General features: G+C 39.4%; 1 protein-coding gene across 8 annotated transcripts in view; it reads left to right on the forward strand.

Moving 5' to 3' along the window:
* SYNPO2 (synaptopodin 2) overlaps nucleotides 1-25,743 on the forward strand; it is a 115,426-nt gene that overhangs the window by 65,665 nt on the left and 24,018 nt on the right. For 4 of the 8 annotated variants that reach the window (XM_005290303.5, XM_042842375.2, XM_065596287.1 and 1 more), the window contains 3 exons: nucleotides 12,659-12,810; nucleotides 19,035-19,846; nucleotides 23,202-25,396. In XM_005290303.5, coding sequence (XP_005290360.2) covers nucleotides 12,659-12,810; nucleotides 19,035-19,846; nucleotides 23,202-25,396 — 3,159 coding nt within the window. Of the gene's footprint in view, nucleotides 1-12,658; nucleotides 12,811-14,286; nucleotides 14,427-19,034; nucleotides 19,847-23,201; nucleotides 25,397-25,743 lie in introns of those variants that run through there. The other 4 variants (XM_065596289.1, XM_065596290.1, XM_005290307.5 and 1 more) reach the window with 3 other exon arrangements.

Below are 25,743 nucleotides of genomic sequence, written 5' to 3' on the forward strand. Positions count from 1 at the left end.
AGTTTTATTACATTAGTACAGGGGTAGGCAACCTATGGCACGTGTGCCGAAGGCGGCACATGAGCTGATTTTCAGTGGCACTCACACTGCCCGGGTCCTGGCCACCAGTCCGGGGGGGGGCTCTGCATTTTAATTTAATTTTAAATGAAGCTTCTTAAACATTTTAAAAACCTTATTTACTTTACATACAATAATAGTTTAGTTATATATATATATATATATAGTCTATATATTATAGACTTATAGAAAGAGACCTTCTAAAAACGTTAAAATGTATTACTGGCACGCGAAACCTTAAATTATAGTGAATAAATGAAGACTCGGCACATCACTTCTGAAAGGTTGCCGACCCCTGCATTAGTACCTAGAGGTCCTAGCTGAGATCCAGGCCCAACTGTGCTAGGCATCGTACAAACACATATTAAAAGGCAGTCCCTGCATTTAATAACGTAATGCCATTGCTTTCTCAGCAGAAAGTGAGACAGAACCACTCCTTTTATCTCACAGCCCTTTCGGTGTTGACTGAATTGCTGCGCAAGCAGTGAGACAAGTAGCAAAAAATACATCATATGGTACACATTTCAATATAACACAGTGACATCATTGACAGGGATAGCTGTGGTACTTAGTGAAAAAGAAACCTATAAAAACACACTTGTGTCTCATTATGCTTCCTCTGCTATTCCTTTCAAGCAGATGGACATATGCCTTGCTTGTATATTTGCAAACTCATGATATAATGTTAGGAGATTGTCATAAACTAGACCATTTCAGGAAGATAGAATCAAGATTTAACTGTAGCTCCTGTTGGACTAGTTTTGCATTAAGGATCAAGCGTGTTATCTCTTATCTGACTTTGTAACGAGAAACCTCCCATGTCAACAGAATTAAGGCAGATGACTGATAGAGTGAAAATGAGCTTGGATAGGCACATAGGAGTGAATAATTGATACAGGATATGGAGATAGGAGTATATGTATGTAAGTGCATATTGGTAGCTGAGTGGCTCCTTTGCCTGCTAGTAGGGTGAATTTATGGTGCGCACATCATTAATTGGGAATGAACTAGTCAGGAAAATCAGAGCAGGGGGATCGGATGCAGATGGCAGGAGAAACCACTGGATTCACAAACATATTCTTGAGGTGAAGCTAAGTGGAGAACAAAGATTTCCAGCAAACACCCACCCCCTCTATCCCTCCAAAAAACAAAAACAAAAAAAACCCAACAACCAGATTTCTTGCAGTTTTCTAGGCACCATTCTTTTCAGAATACTGTGGAACAAAAAATAATCCTGCACAGCTGTAAATTCTCTAGTGAAGCCGAGCCCCTAGTCATACACACTTCAAGTCAAAGGGAGCATTAGTAGAGGAAGTGGTGTGATCCTTTGCTATATTAAACAGGTAACTTCAAAATGCCAACCAAAAGTGTGCAATGTAACACCAAACATCATATTGTATTAATGAAAATAATAACTGGAGAAAACCATCCCTCATCCAGCATGATGTCTGTCAGTATAATGCAGAGCCTTAAAGTAATGCCCAGGGCTCACTGTTGGGAAATTTGCTGTGTCGTCAGCATACCAGATCAATATTTTGGAGGTCATTACCTCATCCCTTCTTCAGTTGCTAGCCTTGGATTTCTGCCAGAGCAAAAGGCAAGATTATACTGTTAGTATATGTAGGAATAGCTTTTGAAAACTCGGGCAAGCTTTTCCATCCACTCTGGCTCTGGGTAACACAAATACTCCACAGTTCATACACAGTGGAGCCTGCTTCTTTATTTCACTGTAGCAGCATGTGTGTAATTTTTTATTACAACCATCACTTGATTGATTTGCACTACAAAAATTTGAACTTCTGCATTATGTCTAATAGTTAGGATACAGTTCTTTTCATGAGGGGAGGAAGCAGGTACTGCACATAGACTTCTCTGAGTTGAGACAATACAAAATGGAATTCCTCATTTATAGAGCAATCAAAAGAAAACCAGAGTGTTAAACAATGTGATGTAACGTTAAGTAGTTAAACCAATAAATATTATTAGAATGTACACAGTAAAAATACTGCATTCTCTAGCCAGAGGATGAGCACTGAACCTTTGTTGAAGTAGTACAATCACATGATTCACTGAGATTTAAGTTTTGTAAATGTATTAGTGTTTTTTGCAAGTAAACCCAAACCCTCAGCTGACATCTATTTCCCACAGCCTAGTACAGTGTGTGGCTGATACACCACTGTTCTGCCCTTACACCAATGTCAGGTCATTTAGGGTCTAATCCTGCCCTTGTTATAGTCAATGGCAACACTCCCCTTGACTCAGATGGGTGTAGAATGAGGCCTTCTGTTACCTGGAGGGAAAAGCCATGATTTAGCTTGGATCTAGCAAGTGCAAAAGGATTACATCTGAAACTGAATATAGATGTGGGCAACAGAAAAATGTGTGTGCATGTAGACACACAACTTCTTTTCTCCTACATCTCCCTGGTGCTGTACTCTCGTGTTATTATTTATGCCCCAATAAAGAGATTACCCTACAGTAGAGAGAAACACTTTACATTTAAAGTTATCTGATATGAAAAAACAACTTGACATTCATGGGTGAATCATGGAGTTCTCCCTCTCCAGTCTGAACTTTTCTGCTTCTAGCACAGGGGCAGGCAACCTATGGCACGCGTGCCGAAGGCGGCACATGAGCTGATTTTCAGTGGCACTCACACTGCCCGGGTCCTGGCCACCAGTTCGGGGGGCTTTGCATTTTAATTTAATTTTAAATGAAGCTTCTTAAACATTTTAAAAACCTTACTTTATATACAACAATAGTTTAGTTATATATTATAGACTTATAGAAAGAGATCTTCTAAAAACGTTAAAATGTATTACTAGCACGCAAAACCTTAAATTAGAGTGAATAAATGAAGACTCGACACATCACTTCTGGAAGGTTGCCGACCCCTGTTCTAGCTATATTTCCAGACTTGTAATACAAATATGTTGGATTTGGAAAGAGATCAAAGACAAGGGTGCTTGCTGGGATTACACTATATAAATCAAAAATATTCCTAGTGAAATGTCAGAGGGAGAGGGCTGGGGAACTGAACAATAAAACTTCTGGAGCTGATTAAACTCTCTGGGCGAGATCTCCAGCTGGTGTAAATTGGTACAGTTCCACTGATTTCAATGGAGCCATGCCAATTTATACAAGCTGAGAACATGGTCCTCCAGTGACAGCATTTGACGTCCCCTGGAAACTGGAACTTCTTAGGCTCCCTACAGATTTGAAGAGTTCTGTTTTGGCCATAACAGCGCTTTTCAGGTAAATCAGCATTCTACAGTCAATATGTGGCTATGCTCAGGGTTTTCCATTCTTCTGCTTACCAATTATTGTATGTAACCATGCACCCAGCTATTGTTAAGTCTAGATACTAAATCAGTACAAAAACTAACTTGATTCTGTTATGGCCTATGGTATCATCAGATGATTTCTCTGCCTTCTCTCTTCAGTCTGTCTCACCATTTTTAAATATAAGGCCTGCCTATGCAACCGATTAGCAAGTCACTGTTAGCTCCCCTCCACACCCTGGGTCCAAACCTCTACTGGTCTAATTCCATTGACTTCCATGGAGTTTATGCCAGCACAGTATTTGACCTGGTCTGTGCAATGAATCAGGGCATAGGGAGAGATTGACACCGGGTGTCACTGCTTCCAGAGATGTTGATTTGTAGCATAACAGGAGACTGGTAGTTTGAAGGCTGCTGGCAACAAAGGGAGGACAGACCAAACATCGGCATTTACATCTGTGAATACTATTTTAAATAGTGACAAGATTACAGATGAAGGGGAGGAGGAGACCAAAAGGGATAAAAGAAGGACAAAGGATTGGAAAGGTCATTGATTTGGCCATGTGACTGGCTGGACTCTTTTCCCCCCCCACCCCCCTCCCCACACACATACCCTAAAGTAGTTATGTCTGGAATAAGCATATTTTTGTTTTCAAAATACTCCTGAATATGTATGTGTAACTAACATTATAAAAGTACATTCTGTAATGTACGAGCAATTACAGTGTATGCTCACAAATGTAACATGCAAGTTTAGGGCTCCGGGAGCACAAAGACATTACAAGTAGAATGCAGTTGCCTGCTCTAGAACCCACAGAAGGAGCAAGCATCTGGCTCAATGTAGGAGACAGAGCATTCAGCACTTTACTATAATTTGTGTTCTGGTAGCACCCAAGTGTTAGAAAGTGCCCATATGCCCATGGGAATTTACAATCTGTGGTCCTGAAGAGCAAACAATTTTCTGGTTTCAATCCAGCAAACACTTTGTGTAACTTTACTCACGTGAGTAGTTCCTTCTTCTCACGAGTATCCAATTGTGGGACTACTCATGTGAGGAAATTTATGCATGCATATGTGTTTGCAAGTTCAAGACAAACATATAATGGGTGGGGAAAAAGGGCTGCGATCAAAATAGGAAGTTTTCTATTCATTGACAATGAAAATCACCAAAAGCAGCAAGCACGAGGCCTGGTTCTCCACTGCCTTACATTTTCTTTAGAAAGTTTCACCTGTGCAAAATGAGTGTAAAGGGCCACTGTTACTACAAATGAGTAGAGAATTCTGATTTGGTAGCATGTTTGTACTCACTTTGAGCAGGTGTAAATAACTACATAAAGCGAAAGCAACGGAGAATCAAGCCCATTTTGCTCAGAAGAGACAAGCATTGTTTTATGTTTCTGTACCTTCATTTATGCCCAGACCGTGATGTTATAAATGTATAATGTATGGCACTCTAGATCATTTAATGGTAAATGTATTTCTGCTTGGAGATATAAAACTTGGGAACAGGGGAAGTAAATGACACAACAGGAAATGTGAATGCTGTGGTATTAGAAGATGTGCCTTAAATACGGTTGCCGCCTCCTCTGAGACACATTAAAACCAGTCAATGGCCGCCTAACCCAGTGCCCACTATAGCAAATTATTACTAAAATATTTTAGATAACCATTTTACAAAACAAACAAAAACAAAAATACCCCTAACACAATATGTGTATGTTTATGTTCTTTTATCACTTTTTTTAAACCTTATCCTAACATGGTGCCACAGTCTGGACTAGGGGAGTGTGAATTGTTGAGCATGCTAACATGTCCCAAATTAAGAAAAAATGGCACATTAAATCTTTTAACTGGCAAAGCAGTACAAAAACTGGCCAGGCTGATTAAAAACTGGCCAGGAGGCAAGGCAACCCTAGCTTTAAAGGCTGTGCTTCCCAGACAGTCAGGGTGGGGCACTCTGAAGCTCTTATTACACACAGTCAGTTGACACCTGACAGAATAAAGCAGAGCTCTTGCAAGCAGTTTAAGTGCTAAGTAATCACTGAGCGCTACTGGAGGCCTGAGCTCAATGTGTTTACATGATAAGGGCAGTGAATTTGGTGGTCTCAGTGGCCATAGGTGCACAAAACCATTATGGAATTCACTGTATCTGACAATAGCTGCTTGGGAAGATTCAGAACAGGAATAGTAGCAGTGTTGAAAACTGAAGAAGATTAACGTATGTTGATGTGGACTAAGCCAGAGTTAACATCTCTCTCATGATTTTGGCATCAATTAGATGATCTGTGTGATCAGGGAAGGACTCCTGTGTAAGGGGCTGCAAAATTAGGGTTTAGGGTCTGTAGTTTATGATAAGCTAAATTCAGGTTAAGTTCATTTTCAGTCACAATATTTTTAATTCTCTGAATAAAAAGCACTAATATCCTTTAATAGTTTGTACCATTCAATCCTTCTATTTCCTGCCCATAATCTCACATACTGTACTGTACACTGCTAATTCTATTTAACTGACAGATAATTTGTTAATACATTTAAATGGGTTTGCAATTCTGTGTATTTGCTGTAGGGTTTATAAACAGAGAGGAAATGAAATTTCATACTTTTTTTTTTAGCATAAATAAAAAAGAAAGACTCTTGGAAAAGAGATCATAAACTTTGTGACCAAAGGCAAATAAATTAATGAAAATGATGATTACTAGAAAAAAATGAAACACTTCTTACAGTAAATTTAATGTCTAATTATATTAAATTAAATGTATGATTATATTAAGCTATCTTTACACTGAGCAGTCTCTGAAGCTCAGTCTTTGAATATATCTAGTTAACATTTTTATTTGATTACTGCAGCAACTAGCAGAAATCCTATGATTATCAGTACTGTCATTATCAATATGGATTTGGCAAGTTTGCCACCTAAATAAAAAGATATTCAGAAAGCATCATCTGATCTTTAAAATGCTTTGGTTGATTTTGAAATAGTTAACAAATACCAGTATAGCTCTTATAGTCCCCTATGCTTTCTTAGTGCCGAGTCCTGCTTCTAGTCAAGTCTATTGGCTTCAGTAGGAGCAGGATTGGATCATTAAGCAGTTCTGTAGCATGAACAATGGTTTGGCTGGGATTTTCAAAATAGCCTGTGTGAGTTAGGCACCCAAGTCCTATTGAAATTTGCCAAATTGTCAAAATAATCCAGAGCCATTCTTCAAGTCCTGTAATCAAAATGCCAAGAAGGTGATGATCTGAAAACTTGAACATTATAGCAAGTAATAGTTAGACATGCTGTACCAAATTAAAATAAATCAGCATAATCTCCCAGTTTACTATCAGGAGATATTTACATAGTGCTGAATAAACTTCAATAGATTATTGGTTTTGCCTATATTCAATAATGTAATAATGTAATTATTTTCCAAAAACTATTTTTTCCCACTGTTCAACTATTTGGGACAATGAACTGGCAATGTTACAAAAATGCAGAAGAACTTAACGAACATGCATAGTATTGGCAGTTACAACATGGTGTTGCTGTCCTGCCAATGTGACAAACATAAGAGTTCCCTTAAATCCTTCAGAATTCAGAATAAATATTTATGTTGACATTTCACTGTTTGATAACATTAATTTTGTATTGTGAAGAAATAATGGAGTAGTCTGCAGTTCTAAACAGCAGTTGGTATATAACTGGAATAATCAAAAAAAGGAGTCCCACATTCAGGGACGGAGCTTTCATCACTAGCAACACATTCTGCATCAGAGGGAAGGAAGTAAAGCACTAGAACATTCCAGCAGAGCAGCTGGTGTCTAGACAGGTTCAGCACAAGTGGTGGAAGGCTGCAGCAGTGATGATTGTATGACAAAATTAATTATGAACACTGAGAAGCTATTGGAATTTTACAGAAGTTTCCCTAGTAATGACAACCTACTTAGTAGTTTTAGAGTAAGGAAATTTTTGATTCCTTTAAAAACACTAGCCCAAAGAAGGTAGGAGCAGATAGTGACCAAAAAAGCCCAGGTTGAGCCATGAGGCTTCACTGATTTTATACTAGTGACACTCTTCTGTCTTTGGTGGAGTCTCTTGTGATTTACATGGATGAGAGTCTTGCCGTTGAATTCCCCACAACTGAAGAATGGTTCCTCAGTTTCCACTGTGTAATCAAATTACATGGTTGTCAGCAGAAAAAACAGCTCTCCGTTTTCTCTAGGACTGGTAAAGAGTTTTCTGTTGATACTTTGTAATGGAGAATAGGATTTTCAAGTAAATAATTTGTTATGCAGAAAGGGTCTGCTTTCCTTGAACATTTTTGATCTTTTGTCAGAAAACCAGAAAAAAATCAGTTTTTTGTTTATTCAATTAAAAACCATTTCTTTCCCAGTCTGTGGAAATATTCAGTGGGGTTTACTACCACCCTCAATTTTCTGACCACCACTAGATTCTCCCCCTCTGTTATGGGTAAACTACAGTGCCTGATAATATCTTGAGATTAGGCCAGCAGCAAGCCAACGTGGTTTTTCTGCACTCAAAGCACAGCAGTACCTCCTTGTCCAACAGCTACTATCAGTTAGCTGGCTTCTAGTTCCTTCTTCAGTGCTCTCTGCCCCTTGACTTCAGCAGAAACCTCTCACTGAACACAGGGCGGGGTGCAGATTGTAGCTAGCTGCTGGCTGGCTGCCTATGCTGGGAAAGGGGCTTCTGAACAGGAGAGGAGCTTGCACACCATACGGATAAAGAGAAGAGGTCAATTTTGGAGTGGAGGGAAAGGAGAGAAGGAGGGAAGCCAGAAGAGCAGAGGTGTGAATGGAGAGCTGGAGAAGAAGGGGAATTATTAAAAATAAAAGACTTATTTTTTGTTAAATATTTTTAAAGTTCTCCATTAACAAATAAAGGAACTATAGTACATCAGTGTGACAGAAAAATCACATTAAGGGTTTGACTGATACTGGTAAATCAGGAAATTCAGAGTAACACTTCCTGGTCGCTAACAACATAAGAATTGAAGTGCTGACAGAAGAGCTGTGTATGTTTAGCCTGGCCCTGAAGATGAATATTTTTTATTTATGCCCAGTCCCACAAGGTGAAGAACATCACTTTGGAGGCTCTGAGTGTCCCTCAGCTCCCAGAACTGCAGGTTTTCAGCACTTTTCAAGCTCAAGAAAGTGCTCAGCACCTCACAGGTTTGGGGCCTCACTGAAAAATTTGGGTAGTAGCATAGGAAGGGCAGTGGAACGTACCTGAGCCCTAATCTGAAAGGATCACGTCTAAGGATAGGAGAGTGAAAATTGCTGCCCATTTAGTTCTGATGCTGCCAATAAGACTAGTTAAAAATTGATGCCACATATTACTGGTCAGTCTAGTCATGTAGACATCTTGCCACTGGACAATGAATGGAGATCCCTAATTTATTTCACATAAATCTCCAAACTGCTATGAAATGGGTAACAATTGCTGACCTGAGCCAGATTCAAATTGGCAACCTACCGTAGAAGTGAAAGGACGGAAACAGGCGATTTCCCTTAACATCATAGGAATTCCTTATTTCTATAGTGAAAATCACAGGAATTATTTATTTTCCATTTACACTCTTTCAGAGTTCATATATTTTTATTGTTAATATTTCTGCATTTTAAAAACTGGTGTAAATTTAATTTGTTTCTAACATATTTACTTTAAGGGTTATATTGCATTATAAACATTTTAATGGAAATGTCATCCACGTTTAAAAACCAAAATGAATCCAACCTCATTTATGCAGAGAAACATACTAAAGACTATCTAAGCCATCATTGCTTCCCGAAGTGCAAGGATGTTTATAGTCCTGCTAGAAAAGGATAAACACAGCATACCACTCCATATTTGTAAATGTTAGCTGCTCTGCAAGGTGGCGACTGGCTGCCATATGCACTGGATTATTGTTTCTCCATTGTCCAGAAGGCCATATTGTGATACATGGGTGTTTATAAATTTTAACAGCCAAGATGAATGGCCAGCAGCAGGAAAAAGGATTATAGTCCCACTGTTATTTTCAAATAGCATTATGAGTCCAGGAATTGCCTCCAGAAATGGGTTGCCTTACAGAACTGCCTCCAGAAATGGGATCCTATACAGAAGCTCAGCTACTAATGGCCCCAGTGCAAACTGGGAATAACTCCATTGTAAACAATGGGCCGACACCACACCAATGAGTGTGGTATAAATACCAAGATGCACATTAGCAAATAATGGTTTTGAGGACGATATGTATTTACATGACTGTACCCAGGCCTGTGATAATATTAAATAAAATAGCTAAGAAGATTATCGATGATTATGTGTATCTGTGTTTTTATGTCTTTGTCATAACCTATGTACACAATATTAAGGCAGAAGTATTCATACATGCCCAAAAGATAGAAAATTCAGAGTTCAGATTCCATGACAACCCCTTTGTGTATATGCGTTGTTTTATAATACAGTTTTGCACGCTTCCTGGTTAATATAACAACATTTGCCAAATATGTATTTTATAAATAGCAGTTAACTGGATGGCATTCCTTGAGTGGTGTAGAAGATGTCTATGGTTTGTTATAAAGCAGGGGTTCTCAAACTGGGGGTTGGGACCCCTCAGGGGGGTTGCGAGGTTATTACATGGGGGGATCACGAGCTGTCAGCCTCCACCCCAAACCCCGCTTTGCCTCCAGAATCTAAAATGGTGTTAAATATATTTAAAAGTGTTTTTAATTTATAAGGGGGATCACACTCAGAGGCTTGCTATGTGAAAGGGATCACCAGTACAAAACTTTGCGAATCATTTTTATAAAGTAACTATGATGGGTCACAATATTGTACTGGCAATGGAAAGAGGACTGGAGCAGTAAAAACTGATCAGTTCAGGTAGATTCTTTAATGAGAATCTTAGCAGGCTGTGCAACTGACAGATCTGGTTATGCTCTTGAACAGAGGAGCTTAAAACAATAATGGGGCTCTCCCATCAGTATACTCCTAGGCTTAAGGAGCTGAGAAGACAGAGTAAAACCCTTTGGGACAACAAAGAAGAATTAAAGAAGCTTTCTTTGTGTGTGTACCACCTCGAAAGATCTAGCAAGACCACAGCACAAGTTAGCAAATGTTAGATTGGGTTAGCACTTGGTTGGGAAACCTAGATGCTGTATTGCGTAATCCCAACAGGTAACATTCTTTTCTCTGCACCAGTACTAGTTTAATACCCCAGCATCGGTTATGAGGCATTGGAAGATAGGAGGTGTTCTTCCATGGATGTGATGTAAATCCTACCCACTTTTGGTTATTAAAGTTCCCGCTGCACTTTTTGCAAAAGTAGAATTGTTAACCCTGCAGTTATAGCCACATTCCACATTGGGTAATTACATTCTTCTGGCTGCTGAACTTCTCCCTTCATTTGCAGCAGGATATACAGCATCTCTCTTCACTTCTTGTACTAAACTGTTTTGATGTGTTGCTGTGCACTCTTGAACAGCTGTCGCCTTCCACCACAAAGCTACATGCACTTTATTATTTAGCAAAGCGATCCCTATATGTTCCTTACCAACTGTACTCCCCAGTAGTGTTGTGAGGCTTGACTAATGAATATATAGTGCTTTCAGGTCCCTGGGAAGAATACACAGATGCATGAGGGAATCTTAGGCACCTAAATGGTTGGTGACAATCATTTTAGAGTATTCCTCCATGTGGTTTTACAGCTTCAGTTAACACTAAGAAAGGTACACTCTATTTATTAAAAGGAATGAATGAGGAGTGTCTTCAACAAGTAGTTTCTAGTTCCAATAATTTAAGACATTGTTTTGGACCCATAATGCATTAAATGGGTTGGGGGCTAGATGCCTTAGAGATCATTGCTCTCCCCAGGTGATACTGCAACAGCTGAGATAGTCCAGGTCATGACACCTGGAGATGACATCTTTCCAATTTAATCACAAAGGTGTTGGAGATGGGGCATTGTTGGAGAGAAATCCCCAATGACAGGGTTTGTTTTCTGCCTTTGTTTGGAAGAACCTGGATCTATTAACCCCATTTATTCTTCCTGACTTTTTCTATCATGACTAGAGGCAAAAGTTTTTGGGGGGGGAATGTGGTAATGGAGAAAGAGTTTGAGGGTTAGCTAGTGGGATTTAGAGAGGGATTGGTGGGTTTTTTGGACTTTCTGTGCATGGTTATTTGATCATGTAATGCTCATAAGGGCATCAAGAGAGTGTGCATTCTTTAGAAATCAAAACAAATAAATCTGAAAATCCTTCATTGACCTTTTAATATGCCATTCCCCCTTACAGCGGTGCTTACTTAAATGGGCCCAAATCTATGAAGTCTGTGTAGGATTTCTTCTCATGATACTTATCTGATTTATCATGATGACTTGTTTCCTTCCTAACAGTGATTCATTGCAACAGGCTATATACTCTTTTAATTGCCCATTTACAGTTTAGCCCATTTATTTTCTCCTTCTCTCTGTATCGAATATAAATATGCACATTATATTAACTCATCTGTATAGCTGAACTGTTGTTCAAGAGCAAGAAAATGTTGTGGCAAGTGTATGTATTTGTGTACAAAAATTAGGGCCAAAACCAAGGGTACCTAAAGTTAGGCTGCTAAATCCACACCATGGCACCTAAATAGCTGCCCTGATTATCAAAGGTTTTGAGCCTCCAGTGGCACCCATTGTCTTCAGCACTTTTGAAAATCAAGGCACTTAATTAAGATGACTAAATCTGAATTGAGGACAGTTTTTTTCCAGAGTGAGGTGCCTATAGTTAAAAGTGTTTGTTCTATTGTCTGCGGTGCTGAGCAGCCATAGCTCCCATTGAAGTCAAATGGCACGCAAATATGAAAATCTTGGCCTCGAGGAGCCTTACTTTAGGGACTCATTTTTGAAAACTTGGCCTAGGTTTCTAAGAGGATGTCAGCTCCTCATTTTACTGAGCTATCTACACAAACTCCTGATAGTCTCTCATTAGCCAGCTGAGAGGTGAGCTAAATCTTTTGTTTTTCTGCTGAACTCTGTTCTTTGTACTGTTACCTCATCCTTCCATGCCATCGCTACCCCGTTGGTCTGTTTCATCTGCCTTTTGCATTCTGTTTGATACCTAGATTGTAAGCTTGCTGGGGCAGATTGTCTTTTGTTATTTGCCACTACAATACCTAGCTTAATAGGGCTTGATCCATGATTTGCATTCCCCAGTATTACTGTACTATAAATAAGTATATACATGAACCCATTTTTTTCTATTGAGCATGTGGGGTTGGAGTAGCTGTTTTCAAATTAACTCTAATTATACAATTCTGAATTTAATTTACTTTTAACTCATCTCAGGTTCGCAGCAAGAGCAAAGCATCCAAGGCTGGGCTGTGTGAGGGGGATGAGGTGGTGTCTATCAATGGCAAGTCCTGTGCAGACTTAACCTATTCTGAAGTTATCACTCTTATGGAAGGTCTGACTGATGCCCTCCAGCTGCTTATCAAGAGGTAAAGGAATGTTCAGAATGCTTTGGCATACATTCTGCTCCCTAAACTTACTGGCAAAACATGGTGGTGCATGCATGTCCATTTTATAGACATGTACTGTGAATTTCCAATATATAGTAATATTATTATTTATGTATTTATCACCAGCATCTTGCCACTGTACAAATGTAAAGGAAGACACAGTTCCTGGCCACAAAACGCCCACTTGATAGTTCAGACAGCACAGTTCAGATACATATGCTGCATCGATTCAGGGTACTACCTCCTTATGGTACAGTTATCTATCTATGCTACTTATATGCCCCCTGTCACCATAGCATCCGAGTGCCTCAGAATCTTTAATGGGTTTATCTTCACAGGAGTGTTGACCTCTGTGAGGTATGGAAGTACTATTACTCTCATTTCACAGACAAGGTATTGAGGCACAGAGTGACTAAGTGACTTGCCTAAGATGTGTGGCAGAACAGGGAATTGTACCCATCTGTCCCATCTCCCAGGCAGGTGCCCTAACCACTGGACCAACCTTCCTCTCCATTTAAAGACCGCAGCTCTCTGGTTCATGCATTATGGCTTACCAGTGACAGCCTTAGCAAAAGTAATGTGTTTTCAGGAGGGATGTCACAAGGATGATCCGGTACATAAGGGTGAGAGGGAAAGGAAGGAATATGAGCATGCAGGAGTGATACAAGAGAGGTATTTTGAATGAGGTGTAAGCAGAGCAGAGATTGTATACATAACAAGGGAACGGTGTATAGATGACATGACAAGGAGTTTCCTGAGAGAGAGTGGTCAGAACAGGGACCAGAAGTCAGGAGACATGACTTCCATTTCTGTTTCTGACTCACTATGTGACCTTTAGCAAGTTGCTTAACCTCTTTGTGACTCTGTTTTTCCATCTGTAGATTGGTGATCAAGATATTTATTCTCCTTTATAAAATACTCTGAGTCTTGCATTCAGTTTTGCTACCCCTCTAATATATAGTATAAATTCTATGTGGGTAAGAAAAGGAGAAGACCCGAGGGAAAGGAAGGAATATGAGCATGCAGGAGTGATACAAGAGAGGTATTTTGAATGAGGTGTAAGCAGAGCAGAGAGTGTATACATGACAAGGGAACGGTGTATAGATGACATGACAAGGAGTTTCCTGAGAGAGAGTGGTCAGAACAGGGACCAGAAGTCAGGAGACATGACTTCCATTTCTGTTTCTGACTCACTATGTGACCTTTAGCAAGTTGCTTAACCTCTTTGTGACTCTGTTTTTCCATCTGTAGATTGGTGATCAAGATATTTATTCTCCTTTATAAAACACTCTGAGTCTTGCATTCAGTTTTGATACCCCTCTAATTTATAGTATAAATTCTATGTGGGTAAGAAAAGGAGAAGACCCAAGGACCCTTCCTCCTATGCAGAGGCCAGCCACAATAGGGGCAGGGAACACTGCCAGTGCTCTCAACTAGTGTCCTCTCCAATTTTAGTGCTCCTAAAGGGGACCAGAAGGGCGAGGATGGTTATGTCCAGGCTCCCTGAATACTAACAGAGCAGCATCCTGTGAAAGGCTGGAGAGTTCCTGTTTCAGCATGTACACCCCTGTAGTTCCCACGGGACTTCTGAATGAGTAAGACAGAGTTCCTCTGGGGACTTCCACAGCTGTACAGTACGACGGTTCCAATGTGTCTAGTGGGGTAAAAGTGTGATCTGCCCTGAGAGGGAGACAGTCACTGAGTGGTATTCATATAATATATAATAGGAGTTGGGTTTGAATGCTTTATGTTTGCTTGTTTCTGTGGGCTGACTAATTTTCTCAGCTTGATGAAGTCACTGGAATAGTGACAGCTGAGGACTCCAGCTCACCTACTGTGGTGTAGCTCTTATTCCGAACTAAGATAAATAAATATATCTAGGCACTGCAGAATTTGATTTTATTATTTTAAATGTCAATAGATAATATAGATGTTTATTTTTAAGCTTTTTTATTTTTTTAGATTTCAATTTTCACATTTATGGGTTTTTCCCACAAATTATGGGTTTTAAGCATTTTTTTACTTTTGAATTTTGCAGTTGAGGGAAATTTTGCAGTTGCAGTATGGGGAGGGTCAGATAATTATTTAATGATAGTAGACTGTGAGATTCAAAAAGTTAAAGCTTTATAACCATTAAAACATTAATTGTCTACATCACATGTACAAAATATACAAAGTAAATATCCTTAAATCAAACTCTAATAAGGTCTCAAGCAGCATTTTTTTCTTTCTTTGCCTATCTGTAAATTTTGATTATTATTGATGGAAATATTTTTTGTCTGTGTGCATATGTTGAAATTGAAGTTTAGTGACACTTACAGATAAAAATCTAATCCTTCATTTGAGAGTCCCCTGTGTGATATCAGCATTGTTATTCTTTTACTTCATGAAGATGACTAGTAAAACTAGACTTTCAGAAATAACCTCTATCGCTGACTTTCTGCACTTTTTGCAGCTGCACAAATAACTTCAGATATTTCCAGTCATAGCTGTTGCAGGTAATTGATATTTTAAATGCACCAGGGGCCACATCTTGGCCCCACTGAAGACAATAGCAAAACTTCCATTCTACTTTGTTGGCCCTGTCTGAATGCATAAAACAGATTAAAAATCAAAACCAAAAAATAATTTGGGAATATTACATTGTTTAGCGGGATGAAACCGCAGGACTTCCAGGGATCACGAGGCGCTGACAGTTTTCCAGCAACAGACCTTCCTTTAAGAATTGCACAGAATATTCAGAGGAAATTCAATTACTGGTGCAATCTCTGAACTTCATGTCCTCAGCCATTCAGCCACCCTCTCGTCCATTTAAAAGTCTCCCTCCTTGTACTGTTCACTATTGGTATTTTCATGGGTAGGGGAAAGGAAACTGATGAACTCCTCTCTCCCCTGCCACCTCCTCCGTAATTCTCAGTCTGCTGCCACCTCCTTTGTGGTTCCCTTTTGGCAATCTTTGGAGATGCTGGCTGACTGGCCCTTCAAGGGTCTTCTGAAACTACCAAGATGTGACCCAACATCATCATAGAGCAATGGAGAAGCAAACCCTTCATCTTCTGCTGCAGACAGCTCTTAACTAAGCATTAAGAGAAGAATATACATTTTAATAAAAGAATGGTGCCTAATTTATTAGTTATTAATATTATTATTTGTATTACCATCGCCGCTAGGATCCCAAGTCATGGACCAGGACCCGATTATACAAGGTGCTGTACAATCACAGAACAAAAAGACAGTCCCTTCCCTACAGAGCTTACAATCCAAGTAGAAGGCAAGAAAGAACGGATGGATACAGACAGATGGAGCAGTACAAGGAAACAATGAGACAATATTGCTCAGCATGAAAAGCAGTGGTCACAGTGCACCAGTGACCTAACTGCACTCAAGTTTTTTGTAGGCACCATGGCGGAGTTTTGAGGTGGGATTTGAAGGTGGATAATGAGGCAGCTTTGGGGATGCTTACAGGGAGCTCCACCCAAATGGGATGGGCAGCATGGGAGAAAGCACAATGGTGCTTGTTTGAAAATTTAACAAATGGATAATAGAGGCTGGCATCATGGGCCAAGTGGAGGCAGGAGTTGAAATTTCAATAGTGAATGAGAGATGATAGGTATGGTGGGGTTAGGTTGAAGGGCCGTGATATATTCCTTGGATGATCTTTGCATCCCAGCATCATTAACTCTTTACTTTTGCAGGTATGCGTAGGGAAGCCTCACTTCCTATTGTGCGCTTGCTAGGAAGCCTTTGACTGTTTCCTGGCTGCTACAGAGTGGGATTTCCAAAGCATTCAGTATTAGCCTAATTCAGCTTCTACTGAAGTAATGAGAGGTTTTTCCATTGACTTTAATGGGAGCAGAGTTAGTCCAACACTTAAGAGTTTTTAAAAAGCCCACCCTAAGTCTTGAAATGCTCCTGGTTCTTTGCTGGTTAGATGGAAGGTTAGAGGAAAGTCTTTTGCTGCTCTCTGCATTGGAGTCAGGCTACCTCCCAGTGCTCCCTGCAAAATCCTTGGGATTGGTTGCAAGGGAGAGGGAAAGGCCCTGCTTGGTAGCTACCCTAATGAGACCATATGGAGGGAATGTCTTACAGGCTTTCTGGAAAGCCTCTAGAGGGAGGTATCAAGGAAGCAGTGGGAGTGGGAAGAGAGCCACTAGCCTCCCCTGAAGCACTCAAGGATGAGTAGAAAGCTCCCAGTGGATGTTGAGAATGTGAGGACCTGTGGACTAGGGAGAGGGTTCCTGGGGGGGGTCGGGGGTGGGGGGGTAGGAAGCATGACATATTTCCATGAAAGTAAAAAGATTGGCTCATGCTCAGTACATAGCAAACTGAACTGTGACATTCAGTCTGTAAACACCATTTTGGACCAAATCCCGTTGCGTACCCTCCACGCAACTCTACTTCCTTCCTGCAATTATACCACAAGTGTCTGGGTATGCAGAGATTTTGCAAATCATCCAGTGAACTGAGCAGACCTAAAAAAATGAATCTGACAAATAGAATGAAAAATAAAACAAAAAAGACTAGATACAGTACCTTACCACTGGACACACATCAATGTCTGTAAACAGTATAAGTATATCCATAAGTAGTGAGGGCCTTTTAAGGTGGAAATCTCTCTCTCTCTCTCTCTCATACACACACATTCAGCTACCAATAAAGGCTAAAAGTTAGTTGGCCCACACCCAGTCTTATATCCTACAAGGAAATGTTTATGGATTCATACAATTTTTTCTGCAGTCAGCAGCCGCACAACTGATTGTCCAAATAGCAAAACATGATGGAATCCAGATAGAGACACAGGGCTTCCTAAATGAAAATCTGTCTGACCCTTATGTAGCCCCATATGTGGTTTAATAGATGTTATACATTGTTTCCTATTTGAGGCAAATCCAGTTTGATGCCATCAGTATGCTGAGAGGCTATAAATGTGAGTTATATTGAGGCATCTTCATTACAGTGACAGATTTACCTAGTCATTTTCTGTTGCTATTTCTGGCCTTTATTTGCAGTGTGATCCAATAGTTTTAGAATACCAGGAGCCTGCTTTTGATTTCAAACTCCTCTTATAGTACTTGGTGCTTTGTAGTTTATTGAGGACACCTAATGCGTCTATTAATTACCGAAAAGTTTTGCTACATTACAGCCAAATGTAAAAATGAATAATATGTCATTGTGTCAGACTGCATTGAAATAGTTTCCGTGGAAACTAATAGTATGCCACTGAGGCATACAGCACTGAAAGGGGGAACTGGAGGTTACAGTAAAGTTCATAATACTTTTAAGGGAACCTATAAAACAGAGGGGGGAGAGGGAAGAGAGGAATAAATAGAAAAATGAAGCTATAGTCTGACATGTAGGGTTAAATGAGCTAAAGCAAGATTCACCAATCAGAAAACTCCCATTTTAAAATATACAGACTGATCCAGTGATGTACTGAGCACCCTCAGCTTGCACTGACTTCAGTGGGAGTTAAAGGCACTGAGCACTTCACAGGGAATACATCACGGGACTGGGCCCTTAAAGTATAATCATTTAATGACACAGAGGGATGACGATACTTTTAAACAAGGAATTCCCTTTAAAACAAGTATTTTAAATATTTATCACTCTCTCCCTGCCCGTTATATGTGACTTGCCTTCTTGGATAGTAAATTTGTTGGGGCAGGGACCTGTGTGAGAGGACAGCACCTAGCACATTTTGGACACTGCCAGAATACAAATAAGAGCAATAATAATCATTGCGGTAAAATGGATTAAAAGTTCTCCTTTTAGTGCAAAGCCATTGTTTTACATTCAAACATAAAATAGGAAGTATAAACCCTAGAACTCTGAGATGATTCAAGTGTTTGTCTGGAAACATTACATGTTTTTGTAAAGCAGTGTATACAGTTTAGAAATGGCATAGGTCAAGGATTTAAGAATAACTATCAGAATCATAGTCAGAATAAAATCTTACTGCAGTAATATAGCTGCTCTTATGTCCTAATGCTACTGCAGGAGGTTAGGAGAGGTACAAAGACCTTTGTATTTAAAATGTTTGGGAAATTCTGTTACCTAAATGTACCTACTAGCAGATAATTTTTAGGGGGAAAACACAATATGTACTTCCATTTAAGCATGAAAAATCTCTTTTGCAGTTGTATTTACAACGGCTTATGTTCTTGAATTATTATTTTTGTGTGTGTATGTGTATATATGTGCAGATCATCCAATGGACTACACGAAAGCTTGAGTCCGGAAACAGAAACCAGAAGCCATGATAAAATAAAAAATGAGGAGTATAGGGAGAGTACCACACTGCAAATCAGAACAGCCACGGAAATGCCCCAGAGGGAATTCTACATCACAGAGATACACAATGAAGCTCCCCATGGAGCAGAGGAAAGTGACTTAAACTTTTCTGGGACAAAACAAGAAAAGGAGACAATACAATGCCACAAAATTACTCCTAGAGTGATAGAAACCTCTAGAGTACTCTTGACAGATGAGGCTGCTTTCAAAGAGAAGACAAAAGAAAGAAGGCCAGACACTGTGGTTGAGCTGCAGTTGTCCCTCTCACATGACAGACACAAGGGCACCAGTGTTCCTGCTGTTAGTCTCCTGGGAGCTGAAAAATGTACCCCTTCAGAAGCTGGAACCAGTGTGCAAGAAGATGGGACTAGTCCGATAACTGCAGTCCCCCTGGGTGAAAAAGAGGCCACTGTCCAGTGGTCAAGTAAAACATTCCAGATTGCTAGTGGCAAAGAGGTCAAGGTGATCCAAGGAGCAGAGGCAGGCAATCCATCTCTCCCCATAGTGGAAGTGATCCTAGATTACTCTGACAGGGAGAAGGAAGTGTCCAGGTCTCTAGCTGAAAAGGGGTGTGTTGATTCTCAAGTGGAAGGAGGGCAGTCAGAAGCACCTCCTTCTGTAGTCTCCTTTGGAATCTCATCAGAAGGCACAGAGCAGGGAGAAGACGACCAGCACTCAGAAAGAGATCACAGCAGACCTCACAAGCACAGGGCAAGGCACGCAAGTATGTCACATCTAAATCATTTGCATTGACTTGAGGGTAAATTTTGTAATTTGAAACAGCTTTTCAGAACAGTGCCTGCATTTGTAAATATTTTAAAGAGATTCTTCTCAAGTGTTCGAACCTCTCTCTCTCTCTTTGTTTTTAAATTGATATTTCTATTCAAAATTCATGTGTTTTTTAAAACAACAAAATTGCAAAGGTGACAGGCCAGGTATTTAACCATGCTTTCACAGTACCGTATAACATTGCTGTAGTAGACTACTTTACTTTATTTTGAAGACTACTTATTTTAAAACATGACACTTCACTTTGGAAATTCAAGTACTTTTAGTTGCACAAAGAGAGGTAAATTGTGCTAGGCTTCTAACTTACATTACAAGGACGATTTGTAGAATGTTAACCAAATAAGCAAGGTCATCTCTTGAACGTAGTTGGGTGTTCTGTATTTCTCCATTTATAGCAAAAACTGTGTCTCTTCAACTGCATCTTTAAAAATCAAAGCTATGCCACTGCTGTTAAAAGTAGATATGAATAAAGAAGGCTAGTAGGAAAGCTTGATGATGCCTGCAGAAGTCAGTTTGACAGACACCAGCATGTGTATTACTGGCTAGTTATATGATCCTTTGAGTTTTGTAAGTCTTCTCTAGACTGTAAAGTGAACTTACTATTTCTTCTGCCTTCCATACCCAGAGGTGAGACTCAAAATCTATCTAAGGAGTTTAACTGAAAACAAACTGAAAATGTGATTGAATCCAATGCTGCTTTAAAAATATTTATATATATCTACATATTTATTTATTTAGGTCATTTCTAATGCTTGTTTGTTCTTTTCCAACAATGTCAAGCATCCTGTTCAGGGATTTAATCACAGTATGGCAAAGGTGCTTGAATGTGTGCAATGATATACTGTAGCAATGAGTTATTTTATATGCAGTGTTGGAATAAGTCTCCTAACCCATTGCTAATTCCTCTGTAAGCATATTTTTAGAATGATAACCATTTGCATCCTTATTGGCATGTGGGTTAAGCCGTTACTTACGCTTTAAGTATCTGTATGTAATCCACATATTTATGGCATATTAAACAGAGTATTAAAGAAGAGTGCACATGCATTACATTTTGGCAGTGACGCTAGCAGCAACTGTAGAACAGTGTCTGTCAGTCCTGTAATGCACTGGCTGTCTAATAAGATAGTGGTAAGTTTGAGGCAAATCCTATTTAATACAGAATGAATTATCATGTGCAATAAAATGTACTTACCTTAAATTTGTTCTGTTTAGGACAAATATTTTTTTGCCTTTTTTTCCCTTCCCATATAATATCTGAATTATTATCAATTGGCAGGACTTTATATTTTAAGTCAACTGTACCTGAAGAATAAACATTAGTTATACATAGGTAGATATTGACTGAATGATAAAAACATTTTAAAGAGGTTATCTAAGGCTCTAGGTACCATTGACATATATAGATACACAAGATATTTGCTTGAAGCAGCAACTATGGTGCATATAAAACATGTTTGTTTTGTGAAGCAAAAAGCCATTATATGGTGTTTAAGATTCTAAACTAGAAGAGATAAAGCATTGTGACGTTTTGATCTATTTAAGAGGGATATTTCCCTGCAAATAGCAATCTGATTAAATTTAATCGAGCAGGCAATTTTTCTTCATTTAAACCATCTTTTGAATCTATTGGTTAAACCAGATGTAAACAAGCTGTAAAAATATTTGCTCAGAGAATATTTTAAATTATTCCTTGCCACAAAATCATAGGTGCAAATCCTTTCCTACAAGTGTTGTTTTAGCTGATGAGAGTAGCCTATTTGAAGCTTGCATGAGTAAAGATTACTCGTGAGTTAGATTTGCAGAATCAGGTCCATACTGTTTAAATACTATAGCAACTACCCTAATCTTCAAAAAATGGTTCTGGTTCTCCACCCCCTCCTCTGACAATTTCCCCTGGTAACTTCACTAAAAGTTTTGCCTGACTAAGAATTGAGCTTAGGATTTCAGGATTTAGCTCCGTGGAAGTTTTGCTGGATTGGACCCATGTTCTATCATCTTTTATAGTTTTTAGTGAAAACCATGGGTCTGGTCATGCTCTCACCTAATATAATGGCAAAACTACATTTGTCTTCAACAAGAGAAGGATCAGGTTCCATTTTTTTTTCCTGACATGACTGAAAGGATCATTAATTATAAAATGCTTTACATACATTTATTTAATGAGGTTATTACTTGTACATAAAAAATGCTTCAGATGTAAAAAATTTTTACTATTCTACTTCCCTACCATGAATAATACACCAGCAATCCATTTTGTGCCCTTTGAAGTTAATTGGAATTTGATCATTAATTTTAAAAGGAGCAGGATCGCACACTCGTTTAAAAAATAAGGAGAGAATGTAGTGAGGCCAACTGCAGTCCATATAAAGTATTAAGACCATTAATTTATGCATTAACAGATACATGGAACTATAATATACTATTGAATACTCTTTAGGAGTTAGTTATGCCTTCCTGAACTAGTTCCAGAACAGCATTTATTGTAGGAAGTTGCTATCCTTGCTACATGTTTTAAAGAAATATTCTGGAAATGTTATATCCTACACAATTAACCCTGTTAATGTATTTTAAATACATTTTCACTATAAACAATCTATTCTTTTTTCAGTCCATTTTCTATTATTTATTATTATGAATTACTTTTTAGGAAACCACTTCTTCCTTTTAAAGGGCTTAAATCTGTTTGCATTGAACACAATGGCCAAACTACTACTGACTTCAATGGTAACAGAACTGAATTCATATCCATAGTTTATATGTATTTTTATGTGAGTTTGTAATATTATACATATAAATGTATTATATATAATATATATAGTGCATATAAGAGATTTTATATGCATAATAATAGAATATAATGTGTGTGTTTAATGATAGAAATACATATGTGACACATAAAAGTTCTTGTAAGTTGAACTAGGAAAATTCTATAGAAAACTGTTTTGTCTTTAAACTTTGAGGCATGTCTCACAAAGAAGAATTATTGCTATGGAATTTGTGCCACAGTAGTTACTGTGGGAAAAGATTTTAATTTTAATGCCTTCCCTATAGATTTATATATATTATATTACAAACACACATAGAAATACATGTAAACTATGGATATGAACTCTGTCTTGCTGTCAGGTAGGATCCCAGTATTAAAGAAAAAGAAAGATTATGTTCTGGAGAGGAGCACATTTAGGAAGTGGTATTCCAGATAGATGTTGCATTGCTTGTAGTCAGACACCTTCACATATTTCTGTGGAGTGTATTTCTTTAATTATATCTTTTGATCCTTCCCACAGGGCTCCGGCGGAGCGAGAGTCTGTCAGAGAAGCAGGTGAAAGAAGCCAAATCTAAATGTAAAAGCATTGCCCTGCTGCTGACGGCAGCTCCCAATCCCAATTCCAAGGGGGTGTTGATGTTCAAGAAGCGTCGCCAAAGAGCGAGGAAATACACTTTAGTCAGCTACGGCACCGGGGAACTAGAACGTGAAGAAAACGAGGGTGAAGAAGGGGAAGGTGAAGAAGGTGACAAAGAAAACACTTTTGAGGTAACTTTATTTGGAACAAGTGAGTCAGAAATAGATGAAGATTTCTTCTCTGACATTGACCACGAAGGCCAGATTGTGACATTTGATTGGGACACTGGTCTGCTTGAGATTGAAAAGAAACTAAAAGGTGGAGACGAGATGCAGATGCTGCCAGAGAGCAAGGGCAAGGGGGCCCTCATGTTTGCCAAGAGACGGCAGAGAATGGATGAGATCACAGCTGAGCAAGAAGAGGTGAAATCACACGGAATGCATGCAGAGGAACAAAGAGAAGCCAACCCAAAAGATAGCTTCAGACAAGTGAGCTCCTCGTCCTATCAGACAAAAGAGGAAGAAACATCAAAAATGCAGAGCTGTGTGAGCAAAAGCTACATAGAAGTGAGCCACAGTCATGGTAAAATGGTACAACAAAATGGCATTGGGGGAGCATCAGAGACAAACATCTCCTTTCAGTCTTCTGATGCCCATAAGTCAACACCTTTAAACAGAACAGCTAAACCTTTTCCTGGTATACCGAATCGAGCAGCAGCACCATTTTCACCAACGAGAAATGTGACTAGCCCTCTCTCAGATTTACCAGCACCACCTTTCTATTCCTCAATTAGCCCATCGCCTCAAGCCGCATATAGGGCAGTATCGAGTCCAGTGGCCAGCAGAGCTCAGCCAGCTATTTGGTCACCAACAGAGCAGATAGCATCCAGAGATGAAAGAATTGCAGTGCCGGCCAAAAGAACTGGGATACTACAAGAAGCAAAGAAAAGAAGCACTGCAAAGCCTATGTTTACTTTCAAAGAACCTCCAAAAGTGAGTCCTAACCCTGCCCTATTGTCCCTTGTACAGAATACAGAAGGCAAACGAGGTACTGGAACTGGCTTTGAATCAGGACCTGAAGAAGACTACCTTAGTTTGGGAGCAGAGGCTTGTAATTTCATGCAGATCCAAGCATCAAAACAAAAGACCCCTCCTCCTGTTGCTCCAAAGCCCTCAGTCAAAGTCTCTCCTACTGCTGCCACTCCCATTTCACCAGTCTGGTCACCTCCAGCTATGGCTTCTACCCAGCCTCCTGCCTTCCCAACTCCAAACTCACCCCAAGCTGCAGTTCCTGCACCAATCAAAGTAAGACAGCCTGCTCCTCATCTCTTACCTCCAAGTACACTTAACATAGCCGGTCCTTTTAAAGGGCCTCAAGCAGCAGTATCAAATCAAAATTATACACCCAAAACAACACCTACCACACCAATAGGAAATGTTGCATTTGCTGGAGGAATAGGGCCAGCCTTTGAGATGCCACCAGCTTTTAGTGGAAAAGGAGCACAGTTATTTGCCAAAAGGCAATCTCGAATGGAGAAGTATGTGGTAGACTCAGAAACTGTGCAGGCACACATGGCACGGGCCTCATCTCCAACTCCATCTTTACCAGCTTCTTGGAAGTATTCATCTAATGTTCGAGCACCTCCACCCGTTGCTTACAATCCCATCCAGTCCCCCTCTTATCCTCTTGCTGCTACTAAACCCCAATCTAAATCACCTGCAGTTACCAAAAGTACCAAAAGAAAACCTAAGAAAGTTCTCAGTGCTTTGGATGTTATGAAGCATCAGCCATATCAACTTAATGCATCTTTATTTACTTTTCAACCTCCTTCTGCTACTAAGGAAAGCCTAGCTACTAAGCAATCTACAAAGTTCGACTCAGTGTCTGCCTCAAAACATGCTCTGCCTTCAAGACCACTCAGTGCTGGTTCTTCTGCTAATGTCCAAGCATCTTCAGTGTACTCCGTACCAGCCTACAGTTCACAACCGTGGTTCCAGTCGAATGCATCCACTCCAATAAATGAGTCCTACGAGCCTAGTGGTTACCCCTCATTTTCTAAGCAAGAATCAATCACATCCTCTTTGTTTACTGCTCCAAGGCCAAAGTTTTCAGCAAAGAAAGTTGGAGTCACAGCCCAGGTGTGGAAGCCATCAATCATTGAAGAGTAAATCTTGTAGTTGCAACTCAGTGTCCACTTTGCTTGCAATGAATTGTTTGCAGTGGTGATCTGGCACACCAAGAGTGCCTATAGCAGTCCTTAGCTTACTTAATAACTTCAGATGTATCCCCTCAACTCTGAGTCCAAACTATTTAAAATTTTAAAATGAATCAAAATGGTTATAAAATTAGGATGATAAACACTTATGAATATTATCACACACTTATACATATAACATCCTGAAATGGACACATACTATTGTATTAAGTAAGCCGGATGCTAGGTTTTATGCTTTAAGATGAAAACAAATATGACAGTGAGCAGTGA

Source organism: Chrysemys picta, chromosome 5 (assembly GCF_011386835.1).
Source record: "Chrysemys picta bellii isolate R12L10 chromosome 5, ASM1138683v2, whole genome shotgun sequence".
NCBI lineage: Eukaryota > Metazoa > Chordata > Testudines > Emydidae > Chrysemys > Chrysemys picta.